Raw genomic sequence first — 27,166 nt, 5'->3', positions numbered from 1 at the left:
AACGACAGTCGCCCAGGAGCACATTCACCTTCGAATCTTCCCACGGTGGCATCAGAACCTGCCGCGCGCTACAAAAGAGGCTGGGGCTCCAGGGTCACCTCCCCCCCCCTTCCCTGTCTCCACCGAGGCCTCCCAGACAGGCCATGCCAGTCACCCTGTCCCCACCCACGCCCAGGGCCTGAGTCAGCACTGGATGCTCTCCTGGGTCTCGGAAACGACACACATTACAGGGAATCTCGCCTCCCTCCAAGGGAAGGGCTGAAGCGCCAAGGCCCAGGCCTCCTGTTTCTGTGGGTGTTGAATTTCCTTAACGACGTCTGCACAAGCCTGCTGGGGCCTGCATGCGAGATAAGTGGGACACGCACGGCCACCACCGCAGCAGGGTACCCTGGGCAAACTGGAACAACTGGTCATCCTACAGAGTAGAGGCACCAGGTCATAGATGACAAAGACGGGCGGTCAGGAAACTGCTCTCTGGCATTAACAGCCTCCAGAACATAGTTCTGCTCTCCCCAGCAGTGTGACCGTAAGGAAGCGACTCAGCCTCTCTGGGCTGTTCTGTAAGATGGAGATAAGGGCAGAGCCACCAAAGGAGGAGATGAGTTGATTTTGCTCAGCTTTCAGGAGAAGACTGGGCACAAAGTGAGCCCAATCAAGGAACTATCTCAATCATTGCTCCTTCTCTTCCTCCTCTTCCTCCTCCTCCCCACCACCACCCTGCCCCCAAAGCAGAGCATGCCTTCTCCAAAGTGCAAGTTAAATCAACCCCACAAACAGTTCACAGTTATCAAAGACACCAGTCCATGTGGAAGGCGGAATGGGCCAGGACGGATTTCTGCATTTCAATCAGACCATAAAAATGCAGGATTCCCCGGTAACAGCAGCAGAGGAGGTCAGAGGAGGCCTCGGCAAGGCTCAGACAGCTCTCAGTGACCACGACCCTCGGCAAAGCCCGCCTCAAACAGGACCACCCGTAGCTGCCCTCCCAGCAGCAGCGAGATGGAGCAGGGCTGATCACTTCCAAAGCAGCTGCCCTCCAGGGACACGGAGCAGGGACCCAAGCAGCCTCCCACTGCAGGAACCTTGGAGCAAATACATCATTTAAAAAAAAAAAAGGCCCGGAATTTCCTCCTGGCAGAGAGCAGGAATCAGGGCAAAGGATGGGGGCAGGGAGTGAAACTGTCCTTAGAGCAAAGACAGTCGAGCCTCGAGGAGCATGTGAGGCCCCACAGCCCTGGGGAGACGCGGCCTCAGAGCCACAGGAACCCATGGGGAGCACGGCGCCCGCCCCGCCTGGGCCTGCCAGGTCAGAGGACAGCGGCCTCCTCCACGGCCCTGGTGGCTCCTCCAGGACACCCTTGGTGTCGGGAGCTTCCCACCCAGAACCAGGAGACAGGGTGAAAGGGAAAACAAGGTAGTGGGATAAGAGGGTCACTTCCCCGGCAACTTGGGCACCGCAACCCACAGCGAGCACAGGAATCAGGGAGGGCACGCTTACCAGCCATGGAGGAAGCCTGGCTTCTCCGAGGGCCTGGCCTGTCCTTTTCCAAAGACACAGAGGCTTGCTCTGTAGACATTCCTGCTTCCGGCTCCTCGGCAGCCTCTCCCAGGGGGAGGAGGAAGAGGCAGAGGACAGGCTAAGAGTCACCACTTAGCAGGCCAGCCCTGGTCCTGGACACATGAGGTCGCCTGGTGGGGCAAGGACACCATCACCTCTCTGCGACCAGGCCGTCCGGGGCAGAGGCTTGCCTTCATGTCCCTGAGCCTTCGCCTCTGATTTATCACCCTCGACAGCAGCACAGCCAAGCTGCAAGTCCTCGGTGCACTGCACCAAAGGGCCATTTATTCAGGTGAAGGTGAACAAACAGGGAGTCCGAGTTGTTCTGCAGGCCAGGAGTGAGGAGGGGAAGGGGACTGCGGGCAGTGCCTTGTATTTTCAATGTGCTTCCAATTGTCTTAATAATTGCTCAAATTGCCTTTGAGTTCTGATTCCTGGAAGGGAGAAGCCCGTCGGGGTGCCGGAGGAGTGACCCTGCCCTGCCCAGCCTCCCCCACCCCCAACACGGGGCAAACTGGGATCAAAGGGCAGTTGGAATGAAGAGGTGGACCTGCTTCTACCCAGGGAAGGGGCTGGTTTCCAAAGGGCTTCTGTTTCCAGCTCAGCAGCCTGAGCGACCTCACTTCTCCTTGGAGCTGGACTGAGGCCCTGGGGGAGGAAGAGGCAAGAGCAGCGGCCAGGGATCTCCTGCTGGAGAACCAGCTCGGTGCAATTTACCAAGAGGCAGGGCCCAACCCGCTCCAGGAAAGCACTGACCCCCCACCCTCAGAGGCCAGGCCTCGAGGCCACTCCAACATGGCACACAGAGGGCGGCCAGCCCCTGGGCAGACCACACAGGGGATGTGGAGGAACCGGTTGCCTCAGGCCGTCCCAGGGCCGTGGCTCTGCTGGCAGAGACCCATCTGCGTGATTCCCGCGGCTGCAGGGACTCCGTGCCACCCCCACCGCGCGGCCGGGCTTCTGGGAAGCTCAGGTGCCCCACGCTTTCAAACGGGCAGTGGGAGCCGTGGCGGCGCGAGGGCCCGTTCAGAACAAAAAGGCGATTCTGTGGCGGCTGCAGCTGAAGCCCAGAAGTGGGTCTGCGAGAAGAAAGGGGAAGAAAGGCGCCTCAGAAAGGAGGAGATGAAGGCCGAGGAGCCGCTGGGAACCGGGCAGCGCTCCGCAGGCCTCTGGAAAGTCCCCTTAATGAAGACAAGAGCATGCTGACCAGGAAGAAGGGACCGCCCTCCAGAGCGAACGCAGGGCGCCCCTCTGGGGAAGGGAGGATTTCAGATGCAGAACATCGCCCACATTTCATGGAGCCCAGGGAGGGAGGGAGGGATGGAGGGAGGCTTCCCGTCCCGAGGACACCATTGGGGCGATGCTGAGATGCCCTTCCTACCGCCCACAGGGCAGCTACTGCAGTGTGGCCATGGGAGCCCAAGACAGGAGTGGGACACAGAGCATCATGGGTCAGCCACATCGTGGGATGCAGAGATGCATCTGTGTGCTGTCAGGGCACAAAGGCCTCAGAAACCAGGCAGCCACAAGACCTAGGTGCAGGAGGGGTCAGGCACGCTGGGTTTGCCAAGACCTAGGACACTCAGTAAGGGCTGGGCCCCTGAATGCCCCGACACTTTAAGTGGGGGATAGGGACAACAGATTGATGGAGCACTCAGGACACGCCAGGTGCTCCTACCCTGGATCTGTATCCCCAGGATCCAGTATACAGCAGGAGCTCAGGGCAGCCCTCCCCCAACCGCACATCCATCCAGGGGCACCTTTACGGGACTCAGATGTTTAAAACAGTGTGGAACAGAGGTCATCAACTGGGTCCCCCCAGGGGACACCCAGCCGAAACGTCTGGAAACCCCATTTTATTGATATGGTAGACAAAGAGAGGGGCTGCTGCTGGCCTGTGGTGGACAGAGACCAGGGACTCAGACAAACACCCCAGAGGACGGCCCCAGGACAGACTGATCAGGTCCATAATGTCCACTGTGCTGAGAAGCCTGGGATCAAGGACCTTCCGGTGAGCCTGCAGGAGACCTAACCCTGAGTAAACATGCCACCCGCTGCTGCACCCGGCCTGGCCTGGGCCTGGGCTGAGGACACCCAGCGTTTCACCTGCATTTCAAAGGGAAGAAAACAAAGGCAACAGTCACAGATAGTCACTGAGCAACTCCAGATATCCAGGCCACCAGCATCAGGGGAGGGCCTGCCCTCCAGGGAGGAGGGCCTGCCCTCCAGGGAGGAGGGCCAGAAACAAACAGCTGCCCCAGCTGAAGGGGAGGGGGGGTTCTAAATAAGTATCGACTTACTTCCAACTCACCACAATTTTGCGAGAGACAGTAGGTTCTCAGAAACCCCACTTTATTGACACGGTAACTGAGGCCCAGAGGAAAAGAGCCCCATGGTCACATGGCTAGTAAATTCAAAATAACTGATTGCATTCTAGACCAAAAAAAAAGGTTTAAAAAGAAACATCAGGAATGTGTGATCATGTATGGGAGGAAGGTACAGCAAGGGAAGTACTTCTCTATTTTCTTTTTGTACAGGGCTCATACATTTCTGCTTGTTGAGAAGCTACTTTAAGAATCCTCCACCTCCCAGGGTACAGGGAGTGTGGTGGCTCAGGCCTGATCCCAGGAAATCAGGAGGCTCAGGCAGGAGGACTGCAAGTTGGAGGCCAGCCGGGCAACTTAGCAAGACCCTGTCTCAAAATAAGAAGGGCAGGGGTGGGAAACATTCAAGACCCTGGGTTTGATCCCCAGTGCCGGGAAGGAAGGCACAGAGCGAGCGAGGGAGGGAGGGAGGGAGGCAGGGTTAGGATGACAGGTCTATAGGGTGCCTGGCACCTAAAAGGTGCTCAGCAAAGGGTGCTCCTGCCCCACCATCACTTCTGCCCGTTCATTCCAACCTTCTTGGCTGCCACTTTCCAGTCCCATGACTATCCAACCACCGGCTGGTCTGCTTGCCTCAACAAGACCAGGCACATCCTGCTCCCACCCTCCTCTGAGAGCCTCTTATCAAGACCTACAGCGCCCCCAGCGAGCAGCCCTGTGCCTCTCTGTCCTTCATTCACTCAACTCCAACCTCAGTGGCCCCCTTTCTGCTGCTCAGACAAGCCATTTGCACATGGATGCACCTCCATCTAGAATGTTCTCTGCCATCTTTTCCATACTGGCCAACTTCGGCTTTGGGCTCAAATACCAGCTCCCCAGAGAGGCCTTCCCTGACCACCCTGGCCTCAGCCTCCTCATCGCAGTATCCAGAAGTTGTGGCGTATTTCCTGGGTGGCGGTCCCTCCCTAAGGACTACCAGGTGTGGTGGCACAGCCTGTCATCCCAGCAGCTCGGGAGGCCGAGGCAGGAGGCTTATAAATTCAAAGCCAGTCTCAGCAATTTAGCGAGGCCCAGAGCAACTCGGTGAGACCCCGTCTCTAAGTAAAATACCATAAAGGGCTGGGGATGGGGCTCAGAGGTTCAGCACCCATGGGTCCAATCTCTGGGATCAAAAAGAAATAAATAAGTGATTCTCCTCCTTTGCCAGTTCCCTGGCTGACTGTGCTCCTCCTGACTGGGACTTCCATCTCGTCATGCTTGTCCTTTGCTGCAGTCCATAGCTGGGCACACAACCTGGCCAGGTGCCCCCAGACACATCTGGATGATGAGGTTAGGACCAGAGGGGCGCCAGCCACCTGAACACTCCAGGTTGTCTTCCCCAGCCTTCAGGAATGTCTTCAGCAAATCCACAAGAGCAGGAATGTGGAGCCAACCGCCCAAAGGGGACCTGAAAACAGGAAATTCCCCTCTCCACAGGCACAGGGCCATTCGGGCCCATTTCCCCCTAAAAGAAAGGGATTAAGTGAGGATTTATACCCTGAATGTGTCAGGGCTGTGCTCAGACTCACCACTGGAAGACCAAGGTAGGGGACTTGGGAGGCTTCCTGGCCCCCCACTTCCCACTCATCCCACCTCTTGGGGAGAGCTATTGTTCCCGAGAATCAGGGGCAGTAAAAAAAGAGAAATGACTTTCCCCAGGGAAAACACACTCCCTGCCAGGAGGCAGCGGGCACCGGAGGCCCCAGCCTCCCTGCCCTTTGTCTTAGGGGCCTTTTAAGTCTGAAAATCTCTGTGGGGACACCTCCCAGGGTCCTCAGCCACCGGGATTCTCAGTTCTGCACCTGCACGGTGAAGCCTCCTGCAGCCAGGACAAGGCCAAAGTGGCCTTTCAAGCCTGTCACCCCATCCCGCCCCCCACCCCTGCAGGAGTGAGAGGAGTCAACCTCCTTTCTGCCTCCGCTGGGCCTCCTCAGCCTCCGCTAGGCCTCCTCAGCCTGGCGAAGCTCTGCGGCCCCCAGACTTGGTCCAGATTTCACAGATGCCCACCTACCCTACCACACAGTCCCTCGCTCTTCACAGCGATTGAACTATTTCTGGCCCCACAAAAATAGCCACCTGGTTTGAAAGATGGTCCCCAAAGACTGAAGTGCCACGAAGGGAATTAGGCTCACTGGGGGGGGGGGGGGTGACAAACCAGGTCAGCCTGGTGAGGAAGGAAGAGCCCCACCAGGGTAACAAGGGAACCAGTGATCCAGGAGGGCCCCACTGGCACTCAGGCCAGGGGAACCCCCAGCCAGGCCTGGGGTGGTGGCCAACAGAAGCCCCCACAGCAGGACATCACTATTCTAAATTTTTAAATTGGCAGCTGGGCACAGTGGCACAGGCCTGTGACCCCAGAGACTCAGGCGCTGACGGAGGCCGGCCTCGACATCTTGGCAAGACCCTCAGCAACTTATTGAGACAAAAAGGGTTGGGCACCTGGCTCAGCAGTCAGGCACCCCTGGGTTAGACCCCCCAGTACCCAAAATAATTAATTAATTGATTTGATTTTTAAAAATTGGCAGAAACTAGGGCTAGGGGTGCAGCTCAGTGGTACAACACCAGCCTAGCAAGTGCTGCGAGACCCCAGGGTTCAATCCTCAGCACCACAAAAGAAAACGAGAAAGGAAGAAAAGTAGAACCTAAATTTTAAAAACCAGATGTGAAGTCACCAAATCAGGCCCTGCAGGGCCCCCATTCCACACAGAGCACTGGCCACGGCTGCCCTCAGGTGGGACTGTAGACTCTCACAGGGCAGGGAGAAGATGCAGCCAAGAGGGCAATGAGAAAAAGTGGAGGCCAGAGAAGCAGGACTGGGTGACGTGGAGTGGGGGTTCAGGTTCAGCCTCCTGTGATCTGAACAGGTTTGTCTACACATGGAGCGGGAGTCCAGATACACGCCCACCACACGGTTAACCATGGTCACCTGCCAAAAGAGGGGTCTTCGCTTTTTCTCTGAGTGGTCTGACTTGCTGCAAGGAGATGGACACTGAGTTTATTGGAATTGGAAAAGAAAAACCCAACAAGCCATTTTTTTCCCCTTAAAATTGATTTTAATTCTAGGAAGACGCCCTTCATTGAAAAAGGTATGTACTCAGCAGCTACTATGAGGTGACCGCCCCACAGTCAAGAGATGCAAGGGCTGGACGCCTGGGATGCAGGGACAGGAAGCAGGCCTTCCGCCCTCCCCCCACCCCACCCCCCCACCCCACCCTGTGCAGGGTCAGGAAACACACCCAAAGCAGGGAAGGAAGGAGACCAGGAGACGGCAGCTGGCTCTCCATCCCCCTGAGGAACCTCGGTTGGGGTCTGGCAAAAGGCAGTTGCTCAGGACCTGAGCAAGAAATGCCAACTTGGGAAGATGGGAAGAGAGATCTCATCAAGCAAAATGTCAACTCAAGGCAGAGTATCCACCCGGCACTGGGCCCGGCTCAGTTCACAATGAGCCCATTCACCTCTGGAACCACAGAGCAGGGCGGTCGGTCAGCGCCTGCTATAATGGCGGCCCTGTTCTCGGTCTCCTCTGCATCTGTGCCGTCCACTAGGGCGGCCTCCAGCCCCGCCGGGCTGCTGTGCCCGTGAAGCAGGGCTAGGAAAGAGGTCTGGTTTTGCAAACTGTGAATTCAAACACACACTGCCATCCTGTGGCTGCCATATTGGGCAGTAGGAGCTTGATTCGAAGACCCAGATCCAGGCCACAGGCAGGCCCCATCCCAACGGCCGGAGGGTTTGGAAGGTGAACTCAAGGCCTACAGAGGCGGACACGGCCTTGCCTTTCAATCCTCCTTTAGTCTAGCTTGAAACTTCTCAGACCTTTAGTAAGCCTAAGAATGTCTGATCAAAACGGATTCCCTTCCTGGGCCATTTAATCACTTTCAAGAGTGACATTATGTGAATCAAGGGCTCAGGAGGGAGGGCCTGAGTCTCCAGGGATATGGAAGACCAGGGGAAGGTGTCCTCAGGAAGACGCAGCCTGGAAGGAGCTGAAGGGCGGCTCAGCAAGGACACAACACAGGACCACAAGCAGCCAGTCTGCAGAGCCCTGCGGCGCGTCCCCAACACAACAAGAAGTCTGCCTCTGCACCACCCAACCCGCAGCAGCCCTCGGACACAAAGCAGGACACACACCTGGATTTGTGTGTTAGAAAGAGCCCAGCAGAAACAGTATGTCAAGACGGAAAGCAATCACAGGGAAGGGGCCATGTCCAACAGTCCCACGTCCCTGGAGGAAAAAGATAAGCCACGAGGTGTAGCACACAGAACAGACACCTGAGCCAGGGAAGTATTTCCAGGCACTGGATTATGCTAGAAACCAAGCCAAAAGGATCAAAGTTCCATCCATCAGAGAGACAAAGTTCAGTCATTCATTCAAAATAAAGACTCATCGTGCACCACCTGCAACAGGCACAGTACTAGTTAAGAGGATGGACCCAAACAACAGGCAGAACTCTTCCTCTCCTAGAGCTTTAAATGATGGGGCGGGGAGGGGCATCAAGGAGAGAAAGGGGAGGAGAGAGCTTCCAGGTATGAGCAAAGGCCCTGTGGCCAGCAGTGACTCTTTCAAGGATCTGTAAGGTGGAGTGTGAATGAAGAAGAGAGGAATACAGGGAGTAAGGAGGCCAGTGAGGTGGCCAGGAAGATGGGCAGGGGCAGTGCATGAGGATTTGAGGATGGAGATCTTTACCCTAAAAACCAAGGAGAACAGAGGGTGTAGGTCAGTGGTATAGAACAAGGGGTGGGATTTGCTATTCTTGACCTAGAACTGCGTGGTCCTCAAAGTCCTGTGAGAAGGCGTGTCCAGGATGGAATCGAGGCACACACCGGACAGCAGAGGCGGGGATCAATAAAGGCGTTTCTTCCAGTCTGTGAAATGCCGATCTCTAGGTTCCTTGGAGTGCAGGGTGAGGCAGGGGTTCCCAGGAGGTTGAAGGGGACCTTGGGGACCTTACAGCACTGCACTCACTCCCACCACAAGCCATGGCCTTCCCAAATGTGCTCCGTAGGTCACTGGTAAAGAATCCACTATATGAGCCAGCTCCCAAGGCGCAGACCTGTGGTCCCAGCTACTCAGGGGGTCGAGGCAGGAGAATGGCTTTAGACCACCCTCGGCAACACAGCAAGATCCCACGTCAAAACAAAAAGAAAACAAAAATCCACTGTAGCCAAATGAAGTAGAGGTTGAACATCTCGAAACCCAAGATGCTGTAAAATCCGACACTTTTCGTGCTGATGTGACATCACAAGCGGAAAATTCCACACCCGGTCTCATGTGACAGGTCAGTCGCAAGAGAGGCCCGCTAAAGATACTGCCCAAGATGCGTATGAAACAGTGATGAACTCTGTTAGACTCTGTTTAGACTTGGGTCCCGTCTAAGATACCTATGCATTATGCACACCCAAATATTGCAAAATCTGAAGGAAAAAAAAAATCCCAACTCCAAAACGCTTCTGGTCCCAAGTATTACAGACAAAGGACACTCAACCTGTAACATTACCCAAAACTTCAAGTGAAAAAGTGTCAGGGTCTCTGAAAGCTCTCGGGGGCCCCTGGGGTATACTCAAGGCATTGGGAGGAAGAAAGAGATGGGGCTCCTTTTTAAGGCTAAAAAGGGTCTATTTCTGACCATAGTCCCTCAGAATAGTAACAGTCCCACAAACAAGTCCCAGGGTCAGGCTTCAAACGTGGAGCAGGCGCAGGGTTTCTGCAAGTGAACCCCAAAGCTAAATTAAGTCACTCAGGCGTCACCAACGGGGCTCCGTGCAGGGAGGGTGGACCACGTCCCAGCTTCCAGTCAGGCATCTTCCAAGTTCCGGGATATTTCAGATCTTGCTGGGAGAGGAACAATCTGGTGGTTATCTAACTCACAAATACACTCTAGTGCACAGTCCACGGACGGTGCTACTTGGAGAAGTAAAAAAAGGCAAAGTAGACTTGAAATTACGATGCTCATTTCTTCAAAGAAAAAAATTCTCAGCACTTCTACACAAAGTGTTTACGGTCTCATTTTCTTAAAAGAGTTTCCTTGAAAAATGACAGAAGGTCTCTATCTCGGAGCCATCCTCATAAACAATCCCTTTGTGAGAATCTTAATTTACATACAACAATGAAAACGAGGATCCTGTACTAATTAAGGTCTGGGGCTGGTTAGCAAATTGCTATAATTGTATGGTCTCTAGCATCCTGTCTCTGAAAACATCTCCTACCCAGGCAGATCTCAGCAACAACGGTACCGTGCAGGATTTTAATATCTCAGGCTTCCGCTGCATCTGTGCCTGGTTTCCAAGTGGCTCACTCCCTTGTGCCGGTGACATTACACAGACATTTTTTTTAAATGTTTTCAGCTTTGTCAGCCTGGCAAACGCATACCACAATCGGTGCTGTGAATGCATGCACGGCAGGACGGTGCATGGCAGGACCGTGCCTCCTGCACAGAGACAGGACTCAACCCGCGCCCATCACTCTTCAAGCTTCCAGAGCCAGACCTTCCAGGGGCTTGTCCTGACTCACACATAGGGTGCCCAAAGTCCGGCAAGAACTCTGCTGTGACCAACCCAACACAGAGAATGCAAACTGACAGTCCTCGGCCACTTCCATCTCAAGATATGTTTCGTTGAATTCATCCACAGTCTTTGAAAAGCTGGTGTACCTAGACTACACCTCTCCTCTCTCTTTTACCACATTTCTAAACCAGGTAGGCCGTATCCCTAGGGGTCAACAACGAAATGGAAGCACCCCCATTCACAGAAGCCCCCAGAATCCCACATGCCACCGACCTGCTTGCTGGGCCCTACACGTATTTAACTCAGAACCCTTGGCTTAAAGCCAAAGACCAAGTCTGACCGTAGTGCTACTCTTGTTGACTCACAGGAGCCTCGATTTCCTTCACTATAAAACGGGGACAGCGTACCTACACCAAGCCATGATCATAGAACCAAATGTGGTCATCTGCAGATTTTTTGTGAGCCCAGTAAGTGCTCACAAGACATGAGCCCCGCAAACACCCCTGGCATCCAGATGACACTTCCTTGGACACAAATGTCCAGTGTCATCTTGAAACCCTGAAAGCTTTGTCTTCTGAGAAGTGAACACCCTGAAAAATGCCAAGGCTGGCGTAATGGAAAGGGGGACTCGGGACGTGGTTAACAGGTGAGCTCGCTGGGCAGAGGGCGCAGGTGGAAATCCAGTCAGATAACCTGGAAGGTGTAAGGAGCAGACGCCGGAGGAGGAGAAAAGAATTCTGGGCCAATCAGCAGTGTCCGAGGTTCCCAAGTAGAGCACGGCCCACCCTGCTTCCTAACTGCCAGCAGAGTACCGCCACCCGCTTCCCCACATGCCAAGGTGGTCCCTTCCGCTCCTTTTAGAACTCTCTCTTCCCTGGAGGGGACAGTGTTGGTGGGTGCCTTCCCTAACCAAAGGACAGACACATGACACACAGACTCTGTTTGTCCATGAGAGGCCACAGACTGATTCCACTCCCCAGAGCCACCCGGACCACCGGCCTTCCTGGTGAAAACCCACGACCATTTTCCTATCCTAATGAACGAGAGCTGGCTTCCACGGCTCTAACCAAAGAACACAGATGGGAAGTGTCATGTGGCACCAAAGCACTGACTTTCCCAACAGAAAAGCAGGCTGGAGGAGTAGCCAGCGTTCACCGAGTCAGGAGCCCTGCGCCGCGGACCCGGTGGTCACTGGAGCAGAGAGAGATCAGGCTCCACAGCCGTCCTGCCCACTTTTACAAATGTCCCACTGGCTAAGCACGGTGGCGCACACCTGAAGTCCCCGCCGCTCAGGAAGCTGAGGGAAGGGATCCCAAGTTCAAAGCCAGCCTCAGCCACTTAGTGTATACAGCTCTAAGCAGCTCAGTGAGACCCTGTCTCTAAATAAAATACCAAAAAGGGCTGGCGGTGAGGCTCGGTAGGTAAGCACCCTGGGTTCAATCCCTGGTACCAAAAAAACAAATGTCACCTTGGGGTTCTTGAGGTCTCAGCAACCCAGTCAAGCCCAGGTCACTACATGTGTCACTACCTCCCCGGGTGCCAGTGGCTCTGTGAGAAAGGTGTCCTGGACACAAAAGCCACCACCACAGACACCCTCCCCAGGAAAGAGCACTCAGCTCTGCCCAAGGACAGCCTCCCAGAAACGCCCAGTAAAGAGGAAGGTCGCCCTCAAAACAAGGTGAGCCCCTCCAGGGACCCAAGCTCAAGGCACAGAGCACCTGGGAGCTCATCCCAAACAGCCAGCGACAGAGCAGCGCTCTCCCACTGCCGCAGGGGCCGCAGGACAGGCAGGTGCAGGGCGGTGCCCGGGGTCGGGATCTAGACAGAGGTCCCAAGCCGTCAGCGGGGCCACCCTACATGATCCTTCCCTGTTGAGCGGGGGTCAGTCAGGATACCGTTTTCCCATCTCCCTGCACACCCTCTTCCCAGAGGCTGAAGACGTGGGGCGCGCAGAACAGCGAGGAGGACCTGCCCTGGAGGCCCACCTGGACACGCCCGTCTCTGCAAGAGAGGACCAGCCCCTCGGCCCTCACCAAGGCCCAACTCCACTCTGAGCACTCTACAGGTGGGCCACTTCACCTCAGCACTAACCCTATGTCCTCGTCATCCCCAGGTGGGGAAACCAAGCCACAAAGAATAAATACTGAACTAGGGAGGAGGCAACCCAGAACCAGGGAATCTGGCTGGAGGAGTTTGGCTTTTGAAACCTCTGCGGTTCCTGACCCCCGAAGGGAGAGGAGGAGTGAGCATGGAGGCCCAGGCCCTTCTAAAAAAGGCATCCGCATTCTGGCACAGAAACCAACAAATACAGTATGAGAGCAATATCTGAGCGATCAAGGAACCTTCTGGAAGCTGACGATGCTCGATCATCTTGACCTGAGTCATAGCCCCAAGTGTTCGCTCGGTCATTCAGTCAAGCTGTATGTCACAGATCAGGTTAACTGTGCACCAGGACATGGTACACCAAGGGCAGACAGCAGGAGCCACCTTTCTCACTGCTGAAAGGGGAGATTTCAACTAAGGGACGAGGCTACAGCTGATCCGTGTAGGAATGGGAAAGCCTGCAGTCAAGTGCAGGATCTCATGATCTCACGTTTAGCTAACACAGATGGGTCCATGCAGGAGTATGGACAGACAGGTGCCTATGCCCTGGCGACCTCACAGGTAAATGTTTCCCTCCTGTCAATCAGAGAACCTAGAAGCACAGACACCCAGGAACCGTGAGCATGCCCAGCACACAGATCTTGATTTCTTTTTCTTTTTGGTGCTGGCATTGAACCCAGGGCCTTGTGCATGTGAGGCCAGCACTCTACCAACTGAGCTATGTCCCCAGGCCCAGATCTTGATTTTTAATACCATTCTCCAATTAAGGAAAAAAAGAAAAAGAAAGAAACAGATGGAGGTGAGGTGGCGGATGCCGTGACTCCAGCTCTCAGGCAGCTGAGGAAGGAGGATCTCAAGTTCAAGGCCTCCACTACTTAGTAAGACCCTGTCTCAAAATAAAAAATAAAAAGGGATGGGGATGTAGCTCAGTGGCAGAGGGGTCCTGGGTTCAATCCCCAGTTATGGGGAGGGGGGGGTTCAACTTCCAAAATGGGAACAATGTGCAATAAAATAGATAATTAGCATTGTATCACAACCCAAAATATAAACCAATTATCCTTAAATTCACACTCACATGAAGGATTAAATAAACAAACAAAGAGGGCAGAAGAAACAAAAACCTCCCACACAGAAAAGCTCCAAATAATTTCCTTAGTTCCTCCGCCCTCAGGAGGTGGAGTGGACCCCCCACTCTAAGTGTGGCCTGGGCGACCTCCCTCCAAAGGACACCGTATGAACAGCGAAGGAACTGTCACCAAGGCGAGGTGGCCAAGGTCAACATCAGCACTGATGTAAGTCACACTGATAACAGGCACCCTTAATGTGACGGAAATGGCACTGTACCTCAGAGGTTCTTCCCAAAAAAAAACCCATCCCGCCAATCCTGAGGTTAGCAACTCGCCATCCATCCTGAGAGGCGCCACATGAACCCAGGCAAGGGGCAACCTACCAAACGCCTGGCCCACGCCTCAAAACTGTCAAGGTCATCGAAAGCAGGGCTGAAAAGCTGTCACAGCCAGGAGCCTGAGGAGAGAAGACAACCAGGTATGGCGGAGGGGAGCCTGGAACAGAAAGGGCCCTCAGTGGCAAAACTAAGGACATCTGAACACAGCAAAGGCTTGTGTTGGTAATGACATGCCACCCCGACTCGGATCCTGACCAATGCTTGGCACCCAGGATGCTAGGAGCGGGGTGGGGTGGGCGCGCAGGCCGGGTGACGTGGGAATTCTCAGCACTGTCTTCACAACTTTTCTGGAAATCTAAAGTGACTCTAAAACGCAAAAAGTTTATTTCAAAAAACAACAGAAAATGAAGGAACGACTCCTTCAGACCAGGCGGCCAAGAACAGTCACCCTTGGGGACGAATCCAAACAACCAGACAGGCAGCCAGGTCCTAGGGCAGCGTGTTCCAGACAGAGGGCACGCAGGCCCCAGGGAGGGCACAGAAGGAGGCCAGGAGCTGGAGTGGAGTCGGGAGAAATGGCCCAAGGAGAAAGGATGTCACAAGAGGAAGGGAGCAAGGCCATCCCGGGAGGCAGGGCACAGGGACTTCAGACTGGAACGGAGGGTGCTGGCAGGTCGGTGGAGGGGCCAGCAAAAAAGAGAGGCTTTTTAACATCCTCCTAGCTCCAGCAGGGAGAGGCCATGGTCACCCGAAGCAGTCACTCAGGCAGCAGAGGGGCTGCCACCTGGTGAGTCAGGAGCACCCGGGCGTGAGATGAAGAGAAGAGGTCTCCACGCTTACAGGAACAGAAGAGGCGGCTCCACAGGCAGATGGGGCCTGAGCAGGGCGGCGCCCTGCTGTCACCGTGAGGGTCTACGGGCCACTGCAGGCACATCCAGGATGGAGGCACCTCCTTGGAGCCAGTCTCAATTCAGTCCTGCTGTGCTGCTGACCACCCAGGAGACCCCACCATCTGGAGCCTCAGGTTCCTCATGTGCAAGGGGAAATGACAGCTCCCACCTCAGAAGGGGACTGGCGGCTGAGCACAAAGGCGCTCACTTACAACCCCAGCCTCCCAGGAAGCTGAGGCAGCAGGGTCACAAGCTCAAACTTAACAAGACCCTGCCTCAAAAAAAAAAAAAAAAAAAAAAAAAAATCAGCTGGGCGCAGTGGCACACACCGAAATCCCAACAGCTTGGGAGGCTGAGGCAAGAGGACCACGGGTTCAAAGCCAGCCTCAGCAACTTAATGAGACCCTAAGCAACTCAGCGAGACCCTGTCTCTAAATAAAATATTAAAAAGGGCTGGGGATGTGGCTTAGTAACTGAGCACCCCTGATTTAATCCCCGATACAAAAAAATAATAATAATTAATTAATCAGAAACCAAAGGGGATGTGGTGAGGCTCAGTGGCAAAGCATCTGCCTAGCATGCGCAAGCCCTGCACCACAAAGACAAAAGATTAGAGGAATTCACAAGAGAAGGCGCCAGGTATAGGCCAAGCCTTCATAAGCACTCCACAGACACAAGGCCATTTTTATAGTTGTGGGGGAAGAGGGAGCCTTAGACTTGAACTCAGCACCCCTTTCACAGATAAAAAAACAGCAGGTCAGACAGACAGCAAGCAGCAGAGTAAGGACAAAGGCCACCACACCTCTCTAGGCTCACTGCACCCAGCCACCAGCAGGCGAGGGGCACAACTGTCTCCAAACACGGCTCTGGAAAGGCACTTCCTCTGCGTGAGGTACTCCGTGACTCTCCCCAACAGTGGAACCCAATGGCCCTGCACAGGAAGGAGCTGCGACCTCCCCCTACTCCCCAGCACAGGCCACCCCCAGCCAGCCCAGCCTTGCTGGTGATCTGAGCCTCAGCTGGGCCCAAAATGCCATGCTGACCTGTCATCACAGTCACTAGGGAAGCTGAGGCAGGAGGATCGCCGAGTTCGAGGCCAGCATGGGCAGCTTAGCAAATACCCTGACCCAAAACAAAAAGAGCTGGAGGTGCAGCTCAGTGGTCAAGTGCTTGTCTGTCACGCACAAGGCCCTGGTCACACCCCAGTACTGCGAAAAATGAGTAAATAAGTGTGTGTGTGTGTGTGTGTGTGTGTGTGTGAGAGAGAGAGAGAGAGAGAGAGAGAGAAAGAGAGAGACAGACATGCTGCTTTATAAAAATCCTCAAAACGTTTTTGTTGTTGTTGTTGTTTCAGGAGCGTTTAGGGAGTCACTTGTTGTGATCCTCTGGCCAGATGAGAATGCCCTTCTGGAATAATCTGTAAGCGCCCTCTCTGAAGCCCCTCCCACTTCCCTGCACACAGAGCAGGCACTCAGGGAGGTGCTAAAGGAGTAAACACACTGGTACAGCCATTAAGTTCAGGGACAAGCATTTTCGTCAACCAGACCTGAAGAGGACTCAGCAGCGCACTTCTAAAAGCACACTGAGGAAGGAGTGAGGACCTGCTCCCTCTGCAGGGGCCTGTGAGTCTCACAGACCAGCCGAGGAGCACCAATCCCTCAGCCACCTGCGGAGGAGTCTGCTCGCACCCTGAGCAAACAAACTGGATGTGCCCTAATGTGCCAACACTGCCCCCAGCATTCCAGAAAGCCCAGATCTTCCTTCTCATCTCCGACCCAAGACCACCGTTTCCCAAGGCACCAGGCCAACTTCATCCCACTTCTGAGATCCCAATCAGGAAGCCAGCAGCAGCTGCCCATCCCCAGGCCCAACACATACCCAAAACCTAATGTCGGGACAATTCCCGACAAGCAGGTACACCTATGCATACATGCAAGGGAAAGACGATCAAAAGATTTCTCCAGAAGTTAGGTTCAGCCATCAAAGGGTCCACATCTCACACTTCACGGACTGTTGCAATGCCAGCTCAGAGGGCCACCCTTCACCGGCTCCCCAACAATAAAAAGAAAACCCCATTCCTTCCTTTGTGCAGAAATAGATAATGTAAGAATTTTACTCACCTTTGGAGCGAGTAGAAATATCCATGCCCTCTACCACCTCCTGTTCTGTTTTTATTTCCTCTTCAGCCAAGCTGAAATAGAGCAAATTATGTTCATGTTTAGGTGAGCTAGAACCTGCCTGGGGGCAGCCGCTGAGAAGCCTAGCCACAGCCCACCGGTAAGACAAGCCCCCATCCTTCTCCACCACAGGAGAAAGGACAAACCTGATTTCACAGTGCTAAGATTCCTAAAGGGCTTCTTTAAAACCCTAGATGGTTCTTTAAGTCAAATTACTATTCCAATTGTCATGCTATTGGGTATGCAAAGAAGCAAATCTTTTTGGATACACAATTACAAACTACCCCTTTGGGCTCATGAGAACCCAGCCTTCAAACAAACAAGCTTCTCACTGCCAGCACTGGGTTCAAAGTCAGGCAGCGGGAAGGGTTCGCAGAGTTCCCAGAGTTCTCATCTCTAAACTCTGCAGTGAGTATTTCCCAGACTGCCCCCCCCCCCGCAAAATCTTACAATTCTCTGATGAGGCAGGAACACAATGAGGAAAAAAAAAAAGATACAGGTTAAATTACAAAGTAGTGAAATATGCCCACTCTGGTTGCAAAACAATTCCAACAATCAGCATCGACTCCACGAATTAGGTGTCTGTGCACCCCCCACCCCTCCATGGTGGGTCCTTGTAGGGCAGGCTTGGCTCCCTCTAGAGCTGGACTAATTATCCTCCCCGACAAAAGTGGAATGAGGAAAGACCCCGCCAAGAATCGGGGATGGGGAGAGAAGGAAGGTAAGCAAGCACCCTTAGCTGGAAAGTCTTCCAGAACCTTCTCTCCCTCTCCGCTGGAACTTGGGCCATTCCAGATCTTCCCCCCATACCACCTCCCAAGCCAGGCCCCGGGAAGAAGTGAAGCCGTGAGGTTATAGGTGTGAAGAAGGGCTGGAGGCGCTAGAACTTTCCACTCAGCCACCACTCAGAATGCGATTCCATCAGACCACAGCTCCACAAGGAGCAAGAGGTGCGTCGCCAACCGACAGGGCTGGAATTTTCCATTGGGAAGACTCAAGCCAGGGCAGGAAGAAGGCTAGAGAAGAAGGTCCTGTCTGTGTCGGGCCGTCTGAGACAGTGACAAGGCCAAAAAGAGTCCAGAAAGGAAGCCTGGGCCTGGAACCCCAGTGTAGGATGGAGACGTGTTCAGAAGAGCCCCAGGTTTGCTGGGAGGAGAGTTCAGGATGGGCGGCAGGCAGAAAGGAAAAGATGATAGCTCAGGATTAAATTACAGGAGCTCCGGGCCTCCACCAACTAGTCCCCAGCAGAGGAGGAGGAGGAGGCTGGCCTGGGTTTAAATCAGGATATTAACACATTTAGCATTCCGATATTGGACCCCATTAACAACTTAATTTGCACAGCATCTGTAGAGAAGCCAGTGACACAAATCACCAAAGAAACAACTGACACGTTGTCACAAATGGTTTTCGTCAGAAGAGAGCAGCCTGCTAAATTTAAACACCTCACTAACATACAATAACACAACGGTGACTGATCGAAGGTGATTTTAGCACTAAGACTCCTTTGCTCCAACTTCAGAGCTACACATCTCAGCCCACAACACACCTCTGGATCGAACACACACACACACACACACACACACACACACACACACACGGGTTGTGCTGCTGGGCTGGTTCTTGCTTGGAGGGACTGGAAATAGATTTTAACAAAAAGCCCCACACCGCTCTCAGAGATGGGTGGATGGTTAACTTCAAAAGGTTAAAGAGCAACCTTGATCTTTCTAGCAACTAGAATTTGGTTTCCCTCTCTAGCAAGAAGTCTGTGAAATCCTAAACTTCTTGAAACCGATCCCATATTTTGAATGATGCAGAAAACGCTAATCTGGGCTCCAACTAAAACGTACAGTGGAGAAAGCAACAATTAGGCATAACAGAGCCCAAAAACCCACTTGAAGGATTTCTGCTGCTGCGATGAAAACATTCAAAGGTGTATTGATCATGGAGGAGGAAGGCATTCAAGAGAACAATTATTTGGCTTGTAACAGCCTGGAGGAGCTGAATACTTGAGGCAGGAATGCTGCTGAGAGGCTAAGAAATGCAAACTAGTTATGGGGTAGCTGTTTGCTGCTGAGTTTAAGATAATCAATTCTGGAGCAAAAGAGAGGGGGGAAAGTTGAGCTGTTTTATCCTTCCAAGTATTACAAGTGGGCACCAGGATCACCTAACTTCAGCAACAGCACCACCAGCCCTAGCCCAGGATTTCAAGCACAACGGTTTGAGAAAACCATCTTTTTCACAGATGAGCAAGCCATCCTTTCAAAAGAAACCCGTGCACATATATGCCCAGGCACATGCGCGCGTGCACACACACACACACACACACACACACTTATATTTGACTAAAGGAAATTGCAGTGCCTATGCATTAAAAGGGGGAAAAAAACTTCGTTTACAAAAGCAAAGACCAGAATGCACAATTAGTCATTTCCAATAGCCACATCTAAAGAGACTTCCCTTTTTTTCTACACCACTGATCTCAGGGTTTTGTTGTTGTTGTTGTTTAGTGTTAAGTACTGGTGTGTTGGGGGGGGGGGGCTATAAATATTGCATCAAAAGGGGTGATGAGAGAAGATTTGTATCTATCTGGATGCCCAACAGATCCTAGTCAACTTAGGTTTAAGAACTGTTAGGTCATTTGGGGGAAAAACAGTCAAATATTTGTTAAAAAGAAAAGGCGGCTGCATCTGGGGAGATGCTTTGAACTTCTGCCATTAACACATTAAGTCTTAGAAAATCCATAGCTTCTCTCCTTCCATATCTGCTAGCTTCCTGCAACCTGATCATTTAAATCAAAAACAAAGGAAGGACAAGTCCTGGTTGCAAACTGGCACGCCTTTTCTTTTTTTAAAGGTCTATTGGGGAGACTGGGGGCCGCTAAAAGAAAAGGGTGAGATTAGCTGAAAACCACCCCACAGCCCCATAGGAAAATTCACCATCAACTAGTTGTATACATTACTGTAGCCGCCGCCACCACCACCACCACCACCACCTTTGGCACTCACATTTACCCAAGTCACTTGCCTGTGGATTTCACAAACTGATACAGTCCAGGCAATTCAAAGAAGGAAGAAGAACAGCACCTATAAACACAACGAAGACCATCCCCCACCCTGGCCCCCAAAAGAATAAAAGCTTTTCCCCCAATGCCAAATCAAGAAAAGTCTGTGCTTACTTCTGAACCTGCATGCACTGAAAGAAAGAAAAAAAAAGAGCAATTAAAAGTTACAGATGAACTGCTACACCTCCAGGATGCTTTAAGCCTTCTGGTTATTAATTCTGAGGACTCAGAAGGGCTCAGGGCTGGTCCGTAATTCCCAGGAATCTCATCCCTTCCACACTTCCAAAAGAGAGAAAGAGAGAGAGAGAGAGACAAGAAAAAGCATCCAGGTTTGACAGAAAAAAAAATGCCTAGATACACAATGCCCAGATATTTCTTTTCCCTAAGTGCCCTTTCTATTTGACTTTTAACCAACAATCTCTAACCCATCTAGAATATATAACCAGCATGCACAAGACCCTGGTTCTCAGAGGAGGCTCATCACACGGCAATTCAAGAATCATGCATCATTCGACAGGACTTTTCTTGGCTTTTTTACTTTCATTCAAAATCCCAAAATGGTCCAGGCTGTAAGAAATGTTTAATCCCCAAGGCAGAACATCTTCCTCTTCTAGAACACAAAACAGTGAACATCCAAATTTAAAAAAAAAAACATGCTTCCCTAAAATCTGCAATTAATTTTTTTCTAAATTGGCAGGGGGAGGGAATGGTTAGCAGAGCAGCTTTGTATAAGCACTCACCTAAAACAGGCCGTCATCGGTGGCTAAGCTATTTATGCAGGATTCTTAAAATGGCGTCTGGCAACACTGCCTCATTCCTGGATTGAAGCTAAAATGGTAGCAGTTTGTTCAATAGCTGAGCCTGTGTCTAAGCAGCCCTGCTAGTTTCAAAGCCACCTTCCTAAATATCAGAACCAGGAGAAGCTCGACCAAAGGACACCAACAACCCAACGTTTAGAAGCTTAAAAAAAAAAAAAAAAAAAAGAACCTGCAATGACAGGGAGAGAGAGTTTGTGAAGTCGCAGGTTCCTGAGGAAAAGAATTCCCTTTCAGATTCTGAGCCTTCAACAGGAGGCTCTGGGATGGGGCCTTCTTGCCCTGGAACTAGGTGGGTGGACGGTTAGGAATCACACTGGCAGCCAGACAGGTGTCCCTGCAAACAGGAAATGTTCCCAGGGAGCAGGCTGGGGGTGGGGGCGGGGTGGGGGTGGGAAGAAGCCCACTCCCCCTTCTCAGTGCAGGGCGGCCAGCTCTGCATCCATCCTGCAAGTGAGGTAAAATGAAAGTGCTTCTGGAACAGCAGGCATCTGGAGAGCTAAGCTGGAGGGCTGCACCCCAGGCTGAGGCCAAGGTAAAATTAAAAGGCTGTTTGTGAGCCTGAAAACGGCCACCATCCACCCAGCCCTCTGCAGAGCCACCCCTAAGACGTGAACATCAAGGAAAGACAACCCCAGTCTGCAAAAGAGAAACCCCAAGTCGCACGTTCCCCTCTCCAAGGAACAGGATACTCACAAATTAGGTTTCTGTCCACCCCCAACAGGGCCCTGAGAATGAACAATAGGTTTTCCAAAACCCGTTTTCAGAGGCCAAACTAATAGCCTCGTGGTGGATAATGTCATTTACTGTTAAGGTCTGAGAATTGGCCTCAGGATTCCTCCAGAGCTGGGAATGAGGAGTTTCAAGGTGACTGCTTTTTTGCTCCAGGGGAGAAAGAGGGCACAGAGCCCAGGGCCAAGCCAGGGCGAGGACGGGCACAGTGCCGGCCGGTAGGTAGGTGACCGCGATGGGGAGGGCCAGCCTGGCAGGCTCAGGCTGCAGAGCTGGCGTGGCCACCGCCTGCTTGTTTGTCTGTAAGGAGAGCAGGGGGGGAAGGGCAGCCCCAGTACAGCAACCTGAGGCCAAGGGTGAATCCTTACTTGTTTGTGCATTTTAAGAACAACTTGGGGCCTCCCAACAGGCCGGCTTTCAGGTCTCTGCTGCAGGGTGGGGAAGGCCCCCTTGAATGTATCTTTCTTTTCAGGGTCAACCAGAGGCAAAACAAGATCCAGGGCTGACAAATGTTTGGCTGCCTCTGCCAGAGGAGAGAAGGGGAGAGAAGGCCGAAGAAACAAAGAAGGTCACCCATTGGAAGTGGCTGGTCCTTCCAAAACCCACCCCTGCCTGCAGGTTTTGCTGGGTTACTGTCACCCAGCTTTCTAAAGAGTGACTCGGTCTTCTACTTCTAAGATCCCTACTGGCTCTCCCCAGGGAAAGAAAAGGGGGATGTTTTGTTTAAAAGAAAAGGGGTTACAAGAAAGAAAGGAAAATAACTATTGTTTTCATCCCTAATTTATAACCAAGAGGCCCTCATTGTTTCTTTCTTTCTGACTCAAATCTTTGAGCTGTTAATTATAAAAGTAGCTGGACTTGGCTCCAACGGCCTCACTATGTTCATGCTCAGCAATTAGAAAAACTCTGAAGAAAGTTTACTGAGTGATTATATATAATTAATTCCTAGTTACAGACTGAACACTGACCATTTTCTGGAGCTAATAAAAGCCGCTGCTTCCCCCTCCCCCACGTGAATACCACTTAATTTCCCAAAGCAGAAAGTGCATCCATCCTGGAGGGTCTTGGAGGAAAAAAAGGAATCAAAAGCTCCAGTGTGTCTGTGTTTGCTCCTTGCAGCTGTCATCCTCTTTGGGGACCGAGGAGGCAGAAGGAAAAAGGAAAACAGCCCATCATTCTGTTCCTCCCTCTGCAATTTACCAATGTGGCAGAAGAACATTCTACCTTGATGAGAGAAGCAAGGGGGGAGGAAGGGGGATGCCCGAGGAATGGAATGTAGGACTCTTCAGCCTGGGGAGCTGCTTTTCCTGAAAGGAACAAAGATGGTAGTAGAAATTTCCAGAACACCCCTTCTCAGTCCGGCCACTGCAATTGTCAATCTTTAACCTTTCCTCCCAGTCTATTGGTTCAAGAGCCAGAGAGAGGAAGCCCATTGGGCTGCTCCGTGGGCCCACACTGCTGTCTCTACCTCGTCCTGCTGCAATGCAGACATTCCTTCCCTTTAGGAACTGGGAAATAAGGGCTACTTTGAAAAGCAATTAACTTTTTACTGCCCCGTGCTTGGTGATGGCCACAGTACCAGAGGAAAAGTGACCAGCTTGATCCAGGGCTGGGAAGGTGCTGGGGCAGCACACTTGAAAACAGGTCTTAGCTTTCCAAACCTGTGGGAGCCATTTTAATGCAAGCTTTTAGAGAACCAATGCTCTGCCCTTAAGTCTCCTTGCAGCCCAACAAACACAGTATTATGCAAACACTGAAGGCACCAAACCAGGCGTCTTGTGATTAGATATTGCTTCTAGGGAGACCAGGAGAAGCTCAATATGAAATTTCCATTTAGAGCAAGGAGATAAGAACAAAGAAAATAGCTAAGAGTCTGAACTTAAGTTGGGGGGGGGGGCTGTTCCATATAAAATATCACCACCCTCTGCGCTTTGACTCTAAGATTGCTGGCCCACCTTGACTTCAAATTAGAATCTGGTGCATTTCTCCTTATTCAATGCACCTTCATCCAACTGGTGTCAAAAGTTGGGAGGCTGGACACTACTTTAAAAAGAAAAAAAAAGATTAACTGACTTCATCAAGTTGGCATAACACAGATACTGAATATATTTCTAGCACTTAAAATCCTGCTGAATTGGTCTCCCAGCTGGAAATGTATGGAATGAATTTCCAAGGGAATTCTAAAGGTAACGCTAAGCAGAAGTTGACTTTTTTTTTTTTTCTTTTCACTTTTAAATTCTAGCTACAGCATCCAGAGATCAGGGGAAAAGTAGAAAAAGACAAATAAAGCCGAGTCAGGCCAGCATGCTTACAGATGTGTGGGTCAGGCGTGGAAAAAGGCCAACTCTGTTGGTCAGTTGAGTCCTGAATGAAATCAAGTTTGGTGGTGGATGGGATTTTGCACTAAGTAACCCTAAAACTAACTACTGACACAACCCACCCCCACACGCACACCACCAGTTAGCTCCCCGCCCCCCATGTTTGTAGGGCTCTGTGACTTAAGAACAAGCAGTTGCATTAACTAACAACAAGCAGACCTCCTACCCAGAGTCCTAAGATCCAAACAAACCCAGTTAAAGGTGTAGAAAGAAGCAAGAGACGATGCCCTGAACATTTCTCCCCTGGCTGAGGGTAAACAGGAAGTGAAATCTTCCCTCCTAGCTGCAGGTTATCAGGAAAAACAGTGGATGCAAATAGTCACCTAAACTCCAGACTCTCTTTTTAAAAGCTCTTATTTTGTTCCTGCTAATGAAGCCCCCAGCTGCTGTAGCCAAGACCCCCTCTTCCAAACAGACCCCAAATGTTCACAAAAACTCTGGCTACATGGTCACAGAGGAAATGGATTGCTTTACTTACCCAACAAATGTTCAAGTAACCGTCTCATTTTTCCACAGTTAGGAAGAGAGAACAGCCTGGCAGATTTGGGACTTGATCAAAAACGAAATTGTTTTTAAACAGTTACATGGTATTATTAAAAACACACACCAGCACCACAACAATACAACCCAACAACTGGATAGGGAATGCTGTCAGGAGCCACAAACATGATTTTATTTCCTCTGCACTCTATCACACAGGAGCACAGAGGATGATACAATGTTTAAAACAAGGGGAAAAAAATGAAAACAAAGATAAAAGATACATTAGTTCATTGAAAATCATGCAAGAGTAGAAAGCTGAGCGCTTCAGGGTCCTCCCAGATTTTCTTTCTTTCTTTTTTATGCAGGATGTTGTCCAAGATTCTCCCACCCCCCACCCCGCCCCCCAAACCCTATCCCTACTCCAAAAACTTCCTCCAGAGCCTAGCAAACACTTTCAGAAACATTGGCTGGCTGTAGGCTGGTTTGCAGAACACTCTGTATCAAGCTAAGTCAGGAGAAAAGGCTGAACAATGTAGTTTCAAGGGAGAAGCTCTGGAGAGGAAGAGAAAGAGGAGGCACGCACCCCGCCACCCACCTAGGCCCAGAGCTACCCTGGCTCCTGGCTGCTGTGCTGAGGGCTGGGCTCTCTTTCCAGCGCACGGCCTCTCTTGTCAGAACTTAGTCCAGCCTTCCCAGAACCTCTCTGGGAAGGCAAACTTGCCTGCTCTGCTGTCTGCCATGAGCGCTCCTTGGAGAGAAGCCTGCGTGTTCACCTTCCATTTTCTTCCCCCAGCAGGCATGTGACCCAAGAGAAGACAATAGTGCAGGGGAAACTGCTCAGGAGAGAAGGAGAGGGGAAGGGAGGGAAAGGAGGGGAAAAAAAGGAAAAGAAAGCTTCTCTCTTGGCATACCAGGGTCTAGCTTCAAACTATTCCAGAAACACCATGCCCTGGTGGAGGCAAAGGTGTGCCAGGCCCTTGCCAGGTTGCAAAACCAAGCTATGGCTAATGGCTACTCAGCCATGTGACCCAAGAAAGCAAAAAAAAAAAAAAGGAGAAAAAAAATCTCTCTAAAGAGTTCCAAGTTAACCTAAGTGCTCTGGGGTGAGTGTGGCACAGCCAGCCACAGAGAAGTCACACTGCTCGCCCACAACTCGGATGTCTCAGAGGGAGGGGGAAAAAGATGGTTAAAAAGCCGAGCTTACCTCTGTGGATGCATTGTTAACACTGTGTAATGTCAATACTTATAAAACATGGAGGACAGGCTCCTAGTTCTCACAGAAAAAGGGTTTGGCACTTCGGCTGATGATCTGGCCGCCTAATAAAAGCTCATCCCCGATTGGCTGCGCCGGCCAATCGGAGTGTAAAGCGGCCCCGGATTGGCTGAAACACTTCCTGAGCGATTATCTTTGTGAGGCTCGGGTGAGCCAGAGCCATCCTGTGCATAGAAAAAGACAGGCTAAGCTAGGCCTTTTGCGGCAAGAAAAACTTGGGAAAGGGGCCCCCGCACGCACTTCTCCCACACCCTGGCTGGATTCCCCGGCACTGGCGAACCAGTGCGGCCAGCCTGACCTGCTCCTGCAGAGCCCGAGGCCCGGAGGCCACTGGGAAGGCAGCATCTGGGGTGGGCTGGAAAGGCTCACCCTCACCTGGCCCCACGGCCCTGGCCTGCTCCTAAGGAGAAAGGCTGGCCCTTCCCTACGGCGAGCCGGCAGAGTGGTTCTCCAAGGGGAATGCTGAGCAGGAGCGAGGAGTCCAGGAAAGACTCAGAGGGACAGGAGAAGGGCTGGAGGGAGGCCTCAGAGCAGCTCTGCTGCCAGCCCCAGGAAATCAGCCCCAGGCCGCCGGGCTTCTCCCAAGACAGCAGCCGGCCACTGCGGGAAGGAGGGGAGCAGGGGAGCGTGGTCAAGTCTGCACAGTCATTGTCAAAATGCCTCCTGGAAAAGCAGGCCAGAGAGTCACTGCCGGCCAGGCCAGAGTCTAACCCCTGGCCCCCCTCGGTCGGTCCTCAAAGGAAGAGCAAAATGGTTCCTGCCTCCCTGCCAAGCTGCCAAGGGGGGGCCCTCTCCTGCTTACCCTAAGAAAAGCCAAATCCGTCCCTAGCAGGCCACAGGCCTCCACCTACTAACTTCCCTTCCCCTCCAACCCCCTCCCCCACCCCCGAGGCCTGCTAAACCTGTCAGTTAAACAAAAATCTGACTTCCGTATTAGTCTGCTATGGCTGCAGCTTCCTGCCTGTTAACCCTCTCTCGGACTCTGGGTCTGGCTGGGAAAAAGGAGGCCCTGAGATCGCAGAAAAGGCCTGTGGAAAAGTACCAGCTGCAGCTCGCCGGGCAGATGCAGAAAGAGAGAGAGAGAGAGAGAGAGAGAGCCGCTGTCTCTCGCCTCTGCTTCCCGAGGAGGCGTGTACCTTCTGAATCCAGGCCACAGGCAGTCTGCCTCTCAGTCTGAGAAGCCATTTAAATCCAGAGGGAGAAAGAAAGATGTCAAACCCGGCCAGGAAACAAGCACCCTTATTACAGTGGGGCCTGCACACCCACAGGTTAGCCCTTCCCGCCACTCCTCCCTGAAGTGTGTTCTAGGGAACTGGGCCCTCCTCAGGGGCACACAAATCCCAAGAGCTTCATAAAGATTCTTGCTTCGATTTATGTCCACGGAGACCGGCTTCTTTGGGCTCCGAAGGCAGATGCAACAGCTACAC

At 52.2% G+C, this 27,166-nt stretch overlaps 1 protein-coding gene across 27 annotated transcripts in view; it reads right to left on the bottom strand.

The window, feature by feature from the left end:
* The window catches only part of Zmynd8 (zinc finger MYND-type containing 8), a 98,783-nt gene extending 71,766 nt beyond the window's left edge, over nucleotides 1–27,017 (bottom strand). For 4 of the 27 annotated variants that reach the window (XM_046433629.2, XM_058575599.1, XM_046433642.2 and 1 more), the window contains exons 1-2: nucleotides 21,974–24,402; nucleotides 16,941–17,011 (exon numbers count right to left, since the gene is read on the bottom strand). In XM_046433629.2, the coding sequence (XP_046289585.1) occupies nucleotides 16,941–17,011; nucleotides 21,974–22,182 (280 nt within the window). In that variant the 5' untranslated portion in view covers nucleotides 22,183–24,402. Of the gene's footprint in view, nucleotides 1–1,498; nucleotides 2,638–13,975; nucleotides 14,050–16,940; nucleotides 17,012–20,798; nucleotides 20,966–21,569; nucleotides 21,903–21,973; nucleotides 24,404–25,187; nucleotides 25,548–25,670; nucleotides 25,914–26,875 lie in introns of those variants that run through there. The other 23 variants (XM_046433637.2, XM_046433649.2, XM_046433647.2 and 20 more) reach the window with 15 other exon arrangements.
* Nucleotides 27,018–27,166: the final 149 nt, after the last annotated feature.

This window comes from Marmota monax, unplaced genomic scaffold (genome assembly GCF_021218885.2).
Source record: "Marmota monax isolate L192 unplaced genomic scaffold, Marmota_monax_Labrador192_F-V1.1 WCK01_AAM20220418_F8-fsc00014, whole genome shotgun sequence".
In the NCBI taxonomy this organism is placed as follows: Eukaryota; Metazoa; Chordata; class Mammalia; order Rodentia; family Sciuridae; genus Marmota; species Marmota monax.
This window is presented reverse-complemented; position numbering and strand designations above follow the sequence as displayed.